This window comes from Phasianus colchicus, chromosome 11 (genome assembly GCF_987193195.1).
Source record: "Phasianus colchicus chromosome 11, bPhaCol1.hap1.1, whole genome shotgun sequence".
Taxonomy (NCBI): Eukaryota; Metazoa; Chordata; class Aves; order Galliformes; family Phasianidae; genus Phasianus; species Phasianus colchicus.
The window spans coordinates 12,445,667-12,455,738 of NC_143446.1; the positions used below are offsets into that span (position 1 = coordinate 12,445,667).

The 10,072-nt window shown below is 53.2% G+C and overlaps 1 protein-coding gene across 2 annotated transcripts; it reads left to right on the plus strand.

Moving 5' to 3' along the window:
• The first annotated feature begins 19 nt into the window (after window positions 1-19).
• CCDC71 (coiled-coil domain containing 71) lies at window positions 20-10,064 on the plus strand. 2 transcript variants are annotated; one of them, XM_031606886.2, is made up of 2 exons: window positions 20-116; window positions 2,509-10,063. In XM_031606886.2, exon 2 carries the CDS (start codon window positions 2,561-2,563, stop codon window positions 3,755-3,757), a length of 1,197 nt encoding a protein of 398 aa, XP_031462746.2. In that variant the 5' UTR covers window positions 20-116; window positions 2,509-2,560; the 3' UTR covers window positions 3,758-10,063. The 2 variants fall into 2 exon arrangements, with proteins under 2 accessions (XP_031462746.2, XP_090004421.1); XM_090148295.1 differs by having other exon boundaries at window positions 46-116; window positions 2,517-10,064.
• Window positions 10,065-10,072: the final 8 nt, after the last annotated feature.

A 10,072-nucleotide genomic window follows, 5' to 3' on the forward strand; every position in this document is an offset into this window, starting at 1 on the left:
ATGGGCGTGGCCAAGAAGCCGGAAGCGGAACTGGGCGGTATTTCCGGCGCTCCGCGGGCGGCCATGTTGGAGCGGAGAGTGCGGCGCAGAGGCGGGTGCGGGTCTGGCGGCGGCCGGTAGGTTGGGGCCGGCGGTGCCCGAGTCCCGCGCTCCCGGGCGGGGGCACTGCCGAGCCGCCCCGGCGGGGAGCGCCTTCCGGGTGCTGGAGGCGGAGCCGCAGCTCTGCGGGCCCCGCCCCGGTCTCCGCCCCCTCCGGGTGCCGGGAGCCGGCGCGGGGCCGCACCCGCTGTCTGCACCAATCACCTCCCCGCAGCCCCCCCGGGGAGAGCACCGAGACCCGGCGGGGCTGTCCGCACCGGGCTCCTCCGGTCGGTGAGGCCGAAGGCGCACGGTCCTGGGTCCCGCCAGGCCGAGGGAGGATGTGAGGAAGCGAGGGTCGGGCCCGGGGAAGGGGCATCGTCTCGCTACCGAAGGGAGGCAGCGCCGAGAGCCTGCCCGCCCTATGAACGTTCCTGGTCGGCCCTGCAGAGCTCCTGGGGCACGGCCTGGCCTGGCCTTGTCCTGCTGACAGCCGCCCCCGGGCTCCTCGAGGCCTCTAGGCTTTGCTGCCGGTCTGCTCCTGGGATAGCAGAGCACCTTGCTTGCAGGGTGGCCACACCAGCAGCTGTGGCCATCGGGCACTTTTGCTAGGACTTGTCCCTGAGTAGGGCACCAGTCGAACAGCCTTGCTTTTGGGTGGGCCTTTGTCCACACTGCAGCTTGCACTACACGAAGCAAGGCCGTGTGTCTGGATGTTGGGATGTTCTGTCCATGTGGCAATGAACACTGGACTGCACACTGCTGTTGGACACCAAAATACATGCCCAGGTGTCCTGGCTGCCCCTGGGCACTCTGCAGCCTGAAATTCTCAGTGGAAGATTATGAATTTTGCAACCTATTAAGAGCGTGTTGTTAGTTGTGCTTCTCTGCTGGCTTCTCGCTCTCTACTACATCAGGATTAAGCTCTCTGTCCTTGTTGGCTTCACAGTGCCCGCTGCTGCTTGGTCATTATGGAGATGGCAAACCTTGCTGCTGGGCACGGGCACCAGCCTCAGTCCTGTCCAAGCGCTTCCCTCCTCACCCGTGGGAGGTATCCTGGGCGTTGCAAAGCGACTGCATGATCCTCCTTCAAATCCTTCTTCTGCTGTGACGTCTGCAGAACACTTGACATGGATTAGTCTGTCATGTGGCAGCTCTTAGCCCCTCACTGACCTGTGCTTCCCTTCTATCTACTTTTGGCTGATATTAAACTGTGGGCTTGTGTATTTTCCCTGTCTGCGGGAGCTGCCCAGCCCTGCTGTGCAGCTGCACTTTGGGAGGAATCCAGGCTATGAGCAGTTCCTCTCTCTGCCGCCTCAAGTGCTCATTTTTCCAGCTTTCTTATCTGCATACTGCCCACTCCTCTGGCGCCTGCCACACCTTCAGCATGTCCCTGAAAAGATTGTTCTTTTGATTCCTCTTCGCTATTTTGAGAACAATGCTGCAGATTTTTGCTTCCAGCTGAGGTGTTGGCTGGGCAGCCAGATCAGCATGAGAGTTTGAGTTTTCGCAGTCACACTACGAAATCCCACCCTGCTCTTTGGTATCTTTTTGTTTTTATTTTGTGAGCCAAAATTAGTGCTCTTGTTGCACTGCAGCTGCTTTGTGCCACTAAGTGAGATCTGAGTGTTGTACTACTAACCATTGTGCACATGGCCTGCTGATGCCCATTTCCTGCCTGCCACTCCACTTGAACTTCTCACTTCCTCACTTGGCAGCGGACGTCCTTGGATCGACAGCAGTTTGCTGGGACAGCAAGTTGTAGACTGTGGCTGAAACACAGGGACAGCAAGGAGTGGCGTTGTGTTGCCCTGATGTTCAGCATCACTGGAGCATGGCTGAAATAGCCTCCAGTTCTGCTGTCAGTGTTTCAGAAGGATGCTGCAGATTTGGAAAGGACTCGGAATCCTTTTTTGAGCAGAATCAATTCAAAGCTGAAAAAATTGAATGTGACACAGGAGTAGAGTTGAGATGCTTGAGCTGCTTGGTTCATCAGTGAGAGTGCTGACATGGTGTGATCATGTTGTCCTCAGTATGTGCACAGGGAAAAGCTTAAATGAAATGTTTCTTGCAAAGGCAAAATGAGATCTGGGTTCCAGATGCTGGGGCATATCAAACTCAAACTGGAAAAAAGCTGTGGATGTCACTAAGTTAACGACTGGAACTGTTCATCTTGGGATGGGTTGGATGGGATTGTCAGAAATCCTTGTTTAGGACTGAGTGTATTTCCGTTAGATATGTGTTAGTTTTGCTGCAGTGATAAATCAGTGATGGAGTGTTTGTTTTTTGCTGCTAGCTGGAGTTGAGCAAAGATTCCAACCTGATGCCTGTGAGTAGCAAAAGTCTAGGCTTAATGGTTTCAGGTCCCCGCTTAAAAATGTGAGATGATTTCAGTTGCTGTAAGCTAACTATCTTCTCTCTCCCTTTGAGGTGCCTAGGGTTGTTTTTCCAGTAATTTTGAAGCACCCGATTGCCTAATGCCATGAATATTGCAGTGAACAATGTGGAAGAAAAAGCTGTCCATTCCTGGTCGAGAATTTACTCTGCAGGACAAAAAGTGCTGGAGGAAGCCCTCCGAGTCTTCAATCCCATGTCTAAGGACCTTTCAGACACAGAAACCCAGCTGGTGGCCTTCATTCAGGGCCTCAAGGAAGAGGGCTTCCAGCCCACAATTCTGAGGAGCAAAGATGTGTATGGGTACAGCTCGTGCACAGCAGACACACCTAGCCAGGCAAAAGGGAGCACACCGCACAGCTGTGCTGCTGCCACCACCTCCGCCCCCCCTAAGACTCCAGCTAGAAGCACTGCAGCCATGGCAAGAACATCTGCTTCCCCCACCAGCATTTCTGTGAACTCTTCTAAAGTCTCTCCGCCAGTGTCTAAAGGTGATTCCACAAATTTGCTGCTGAACTCCTTTAAGCAGACCAGGTCAGGCAAGTCCAAGGCCTCAGCAGTGGGCTTTCCTGCAAGCATGTATCCTGATGTGTATCCAGCAGTGAGGCTGTCTGTGGTTCTGGAAGCTCTGGTGCCACTGAAAACCCCCACATCCTGTTTGAAATCCAAGTACGCACGTGGGCCTCTTGGGGTATCACCCTCAGACCTTAAACTCCTTAAGGTTTCAAGCCAGACAAGGCAATTTTCTTCAGGCAAGACCACTAAAATAAGAGAAGGCAAGCGATGTAAGCGTGTGGGAAAGAAAGCACCGGATTCTGCCACCCTCGCTTTAAATCTTCTGAAGGGACTAAAGGGTGGAGTGCTGCAGGAGAGCAATGCTTGCAAAGCCTCAGGAGTCCTGAACGGAAGAATCGCAGGCAGCTCCTCCCAAGGCTGCACCACAGCACCACAGTCCAAGGCCTTGAAAATCAAAGCTAAGGAAGCTCCAGTGGGGAAAGTGGAGTGGAAGGATAGCAGCACTTACCAGGAGACTGTTGGGAAGAAGAGAAAAAGAGTTGCAGAGGCGAGCGATGCACCACAGAGAAAAAAATCAAAATCCATTCCTGTCCAAAATAAGTCTCGACGAGCTCGGAGCACTTTGAACCTGCTGAAATTTTGGGCCATCAAGGTGGGCAACTCTTCTTCCGATGATGAAGTCAGAAGAAGAGCACAGAAGATTCTTAGAGTCAACCTGTCCCCTGTGATCCGAATTCAGCCCTTGTCCCACTCTCACAGCGTCCCCTGAGTTTCTTCACTTGGTCACTTTTTTGTAAGTAAATATGATCCTGGCACTGGAGCGTGGTGAAGTTTAAAAGCAACTTTGGATTTCTGGTGTCTGGTGACTATACATTGACTAACCTGCAGACAGAGCAGCCTGCTCTTGTGCTGCTTCTGGCTGTCCACCACCACTGTGCAGAACTGGCTGCACAAGTACAAAACCATGTTTAGGAATACAGGATGGTGCCTTTGGCCCACCGTGAGCCGAGCAGGTCAGAGCGCCCGCTTTCTCTGGTCTCTCTTCTAAATGTGGCAGGCTGTGCTCTCACTGCAGGGTCAGAACACATGACTTTCTCATGACATGGATGCACTGTGATATTGCTCTTTTTCAAGCTGTACATTTACTGGTTTTATTTTGATCAAATTTTATAACTTTATATATCCATATATGTGCATATAGCCCAGGAACTGCGGGAAGATGCACTTCCTCCATCCCTCTGGGGTTGGGTTCAATAGCTTTTGTTTCCCCTTCCCATCAGCCAGTCCTTTGTTGAAGGTGCTAGGATTTCATTGTGTTTCAGTGTTGTGACAGTCTGACCTGGGTGCTCTTGGAACAGCTCAGAAGCAGGCAGAGTTATAACCACTTGAAAACACCAAGCAATCTGGAGAATTACCAGCTGGTAGTTGGTACTATCATACTTTTTTATCATCGAGATCATACTTCTGGTATTACCTCTGCCTGAAAGTGGGGGAGTGCTGCTGGGCTGTTGCTTGCAGTTTTGCTGGATGTTTCTGGGTGCTTCCTCTATTAAATGTAGCAGAAGCTCTGAACTCATCTAGGGGGTTTGCCTCCAAAGAGCAATCCTACTGGAGCCCAGTTTTGTTCCCCCCTCTCGTACCTCTGTTGCAAAGGTAGAAAATGAGCTATGACTGTTACAGCCTTAGGGCTGGAGTTGCTGATCAGAGTTGCTTAAAGTGCCCTGCCCATGATGTAGCTGCTGTTGCTGGACATGTCAGGAGCAGGTTCTAGGTATTGGTAGAGAAGATACTCGCTGTGTCTGAATGTATTAGATAAAGCCCACCTGTCCCAGAGTGGCATCTGTGAGCCTGAATCGCAGCACAAGAGATGAATTATTGAAAGGTATATCCCGGCACTTAAGTGTGGAAAGTTTGTAGAGATGTCTGTCAGTTTGTGGGGATGAAGCAGTAGGAGGGGAGAATCACTGCATAATGATGGATAGCAGCTTTGCCACCCTCTGGGATGTTGGGAGAAGGTATGTAGCAGGCGTGACAGCTCAGCAAAGGCTCTGCTGGTCCCCAGGAGCACCACATGCCACTGCCAGCGGGCTGTGCTGCTGCCTGTGCTGGGGCAAATTCGGGTCGAAGCTCAGTGAGCAGCACACAGCACCTATAGGGACAGTACATGGGGATGTACACATGGCTAGTGATGGATGTCAGTGGGGTACGGCACTCTGGCAGCCTGGGGAGAGGGAGTAGTGCCTGGCTGTTTGCTGTGCTGTGTTCAGGTCTCTGCAGCAGCGGGCTGGTAATCCACTCATTCTCTCACCAGCTCAAAATACTGATTGTCTGACCTAGTAATCTCTGGGGACATTGGTTGAAGGGATGAGCTCTTCAGGGAAGCCACAGCTTCTTATGCGTCACCTCTTCTCTAGCACCAGTCTGGATTTCAATGCTAAATAAAAGGGGTTGGTGTCTGATCGCCAGCTCAGAGAGCAAAACTGAGGCGGGGAGAGGAGAAAGGAGTTTCACTAGGGAGTGAGAGGGCAGAGGAGCTTGTGTTCTGGAACACAGCTCGGGCTCAGCCTGCTCTCACCCTCGGGAGATAATGGCTGGCCCTGCCTCACATGCTCTGCTTTTGGGCAGTTTGACTGTGCGCAACTGACCTGCTGTCAGAGATTATAACTTGCAGTGTTCAGGACTGACCTGTGAATGCCGCTGGTTGGCTGCAGAGCAGGAGGAATGTTTTCTTCTCCTGTGTTTTAAAATGCCCTGGCAGAGAATTCCCTTTCCTGACATGATTCTGGATGAACAAGAACCTTCCATCACTGCTAACTGGCCAAAAATTACTTTGTCCCTTTTGTTCCCTCCCCTTCAGACCCTTCTCATTCCCACGCTCTCAAATGCCAGGTCTCAAAGTCCTGTGCTGGAGTTTCTCTTTCTGGCAGTGTCCCAGGAAGGGCCCTGTGGTATCACTGCTCTCGTGGCTCCTCCGTTCCCAGCCCCATATAAGGGCACCAAGAGCTGTCCTGGAGCTTCTTTGTGCAGCATGAGACCTCCCAGCAGTGTGTCTGGATTCCAGTGGGAAAAGCAGTTGCTCATCCACAGGGCTGAATTTATGGTGACGTTTTTCCTCCAGTGTGAGCAGGAAACCGAGCACCTGAAGCCAGCTGTCTGTTGCATCCCTCACTTTCCTTCTGTTTCTCTGCTGCACTGCTCTCTGCTTCCCTGCTCTTCTGTCACCTCTTATTTCATGCTTTGAGTATGTGCCAGCTGAGGACTTGCCTTGTACTACGTTGCACATCATGCAGAGCACAGTGCCTCAGCTCCACCTTTCTAGGCACTGAGCTGGATAGAGACATTATCTTGCCCAGCATTCTTCCCCAGCCACCAGTGCAAAGCTCTGCTCTGCTTGAAATGCTTTGTGCTAGGGCTGCATCACAGAATCCTGCGAGGAAAGAGAGCACCCTGTAATGCTGTGCTCAGGGACCTGCAGATGGTCAGTCCTGCCTCTGTCAGCATTTCTGTGGCACAGAGCACCAGGCCTTGAGCTTGCAGGGCTGTGCTGGAGCTCTCAGACTTGCTTTGCATTTGCTGAATTCACATTGTTAACACCGAGTCTCTGCCATCCTGATGTCTCCTTTTCCCCATCACAGATGAGTTTGGAACTTGGCTGGAAGAATGGCAGCTCATTATTCATGGAGGGACTTTGTGGCCTCTGGTGCCAGTGTCAGCCAGTGCAGCCTGGCTGTTACGTCCTGGCAGATGCGGTGTTGGCTGCAGGCTCCCCACAGTGCTTGGCTCTGCCATCCTTTGTCTCACGCTGTATACACGGCTGCCTGGAGCTCTGGGAAGGTCCAGGGGATATCAAACCTCTTGGCCCTACCAGAGATCTCCTGAGGTCACTTCCACCCTGTTTGTTCAGTGACAGTGGCTGGATCGTATGCCTTCCAGGGACTTGCAGCAGCGCTGGCTGTGCAGCATGTGGAAAATACACTGCCTGCAGTGTCCTGGTCTCCTGAGCATGCCGTATGCAGATTGCTCAGACCTGCTTCTGTATTAGTCACTTTGAATTCATCCAAGTGCCTAACCTGGCCTGTGCTGTTCCTGGGCACTGTGACAGCCAAGGGCTGTGGAGACTCTCTAAGGAATGCTTTTACTGTGTGGATTTCTGCCACTGTCACTTCTAGTAACAATTCAGGCAGCGGTCAAAGGGCTGTTCTTCAGACTGAGTTTGTGGAAATCATTTTTCTTTTATTCAGCTGCCAAGAAGCAAGAGTTTATGCTTCGCTTCCACCAGACAAGGTCTGTGAGCTTCCTGCATGCTTCAGATGTCTGTCAGTGAGGTCCTTGGGGAGAGCAGCTTGTACAGCGGGGAGCAGACATCAGACACCAGGCTGAAATCACAGTGTTAATTGGTAGAAATGTTTTAAAGCTCGTGTGCGCTGTGATCAGATTTCACCTTCTGCTGCTGCTTTCAACTGGAGAAGTTTCTCCTTGGCCTCTTCCCTGCAAGCCATGTAGCGTGGCACTGCTGCTTCCAAACTGTTTGCTTTCCCCCCAAGTGCCAGTTGCAGTAGTGTCCTTGTACAGAATTTTGTAAGCACTTTTCTGTGAGATAAGGGATTATTATTATTACAAAACTCCTGTTTTGTAGCCCACTGGTGGTGTTTTAGCATGGAGAGCCGTGCTGGGGAGTCCTTAGAGCTGCACTGGGTTGGACGGGGATGGCCCTTTGCCTTGTCAGCTGTGCAGGCTGGGACCATCTGAGGACAGAGCTCCTGGGCTGTGTGTGAGGCAGTGCTGATGGCTGTCAGCCATGGCTGAGCATCTGTGGATGTGACATTCTTGCGCTGAGCTGCCTGCAGAGCAGTAGTGCTGAGGTTGGACCCCTCAACTTGCTTAGGAAGGCAGAGGATCCCTGAGGCAGAAGCTGGAATTTGGGGAAAACAAAGATGCCAGCAGTGCCTGGCCAGCCAGCTTCTGCTGCCAGAAGAGATCTTCAGGGCAAGGGAGCCACGTGTACAGTGTCCCCACAGCAGAGCTTCCACTTACCAGCCAGCAGCACGATGCTGGGCACAGGAGCTGTGGTTCTGCAGGACCCTGTGAGGGTGAAGCCAGCACTCTTCCTTGTCCTCCATGAGCTGCTGAGCTGTGGGGCCACAAGGAAGGCACAGCTGCTCCCCGAGCTCCCCTGGCACCTGTTGCCTGCTGCCCTCTGGAAGAACTGGCAGGGAGAGTGAGCATCTGAAATGACTTCCCCTGTGGGGATGATTAGGCCTTGCCCCTGGGGAGTCTCTTAAAGGCCTTATTATCCTTGGGGACTCTCTCCTTGTCTTAATTAGCCCTTCTGGTTCCTGTTGCTACAGGCAGCCTCTGTGCAAGTCTGGTGATTCCCACGGACAGTGAGGCACGTTGTGCTGCTGTAAAAGAGTGGGTGCTGCAGAGCTACCCCCAAAACCTCCTGTCATTCCCAGGGCACAGCCTGCAAAGTAGGGCAGTGGGAGTGTACCCCATCCCCATCAAGGCCTGGGACGAGATGAAGTCAGGGAAGACGGCATCTGTGCTGGGAAAGACACACTGTGTGGTGTGTAATGACATTCCCTCCTTGCGGTTCCCAGTGCAGCATTGCTGGGAAACATTGCTCTTGGAGCAGGGCACGGCAGGGATGCGGGGGTCTGTCTCAGTGCTGCCTGGCTGCAGCGGCTCCTTCTCCAGCCATCACCTCTGAGAAAACCACCTCCACAGCTCAGCACAACCACCCTGCCTTTGCCAGGACTGGTGCCACCAGCGCAGCCACCAACGGTCCCCAACATTTGGGATCCCCAAATGACACTGGGAGCAGCGATGTGTCGTGCCCAGGCTGCTGGTGCAGCTGCCTCATCCCCATGGCTGGGCACACAACAAACTTCGGTATGGTGAATTCACAACAACCGACCATCTTGTTCTTGAGTGAACTTTATACTGTTTCATTTGTTTGTGTAGAATGTTTCTGAAGGTATATTTAATGTTTAATATGAGGCTGGGCTGCTCCACACTCAGTGTTGTATATTTTGGAATGGCATTGTTTGGTGAAAAGACAGCGTTAGTATTATTCCACTCTTAGGAGGGAACAGGACAAAAAACAGACTTGTCTTTTTTCTTAAATGAAATGAACTTTTGTTATGAAGTCCTAGCAGTTGTCCAGCCCTTCAGTAAATGGTGCTCAGAACCACTCAGCGTGTCTGCCTCTTCTTTGGTCCCTGCCAGACGGTGCTGCAGCTCTGAGCCCGTGGGGATGCTGCAGGGTGGCTGTGCTCTGCCTGGCAGTGTGCCACCGCTGCTCTGTTCCACTCAGGCACACCCGTGCACCCCAGTGAGCTGTGGGGTCACCCAACTGCTATGAAGGAATGCCTGGCTCAGGATGGGAGATGCTCCAGACGAGTAGCACTGGTGCCATACTGGTATAAACTGGCATAGATCTGCATTCCAGGTTAGTTCCCGGGTCAGCGCTGCGCTGTTGGCACCCCGCCAGGTCCCGCTTGCCTGCCCCCCTCCCTCTTCCCTCGGGATCCCTTTCTGCTGGCTAATTCAACAGCAATGCCATTGTTTGCTGCTGTGTGATCTGGCTCCGTTTGTCCCGCCGGGCCATCGGTGCGCTGACCTGGCACTAACGGTGGTGGGACTGCGGCCCCAGCCGAGCGCCCGCTCCTCCCGGTGCACCAGGAACAGCTGGGAACTGCCCTGAGAGCGGTGAGCTGCAGCACCCTGGTGAGTCAGCTCCTGTGGCACGCAGGGTGCCCGAGCAAAGTCCTCAGGCAGGAAAGAGGTTAAGCAGCTCTGCTTGCTGAGGATGTTCAGGGAAGCGTCAGCCGCCCGCTGGGCGCACTGAAGTTGGTCCAGCAGGGCTGGCCAGGCGTGGGAGGCTGCACTGCACACCAGCTGCATGCTTCGGGAGTGGAGCTGAGCTCGCTGCCCCCACCTGTGTCATCCGCCAGGCTCAAGCTGCTCTGGGTGGGAAGCCAGCAGCCTTTGGGAGGCCAGTTTATACCAGTGGCCTAGGAGCACTGCTGGCTGCTCAGATCCTCAGAAGGATCTGAGGATCCCTCCCTCTCCCTTTTCCAAG

Coding starts and splice junctions, on each gene's coding strand:
- CCDC71 (XM_031606886.2), top strand. CDS start 2,561: ATGAATATTGCAGTGAACAATGTGGAAGAAAAAGCTGTCCATTCCTGG.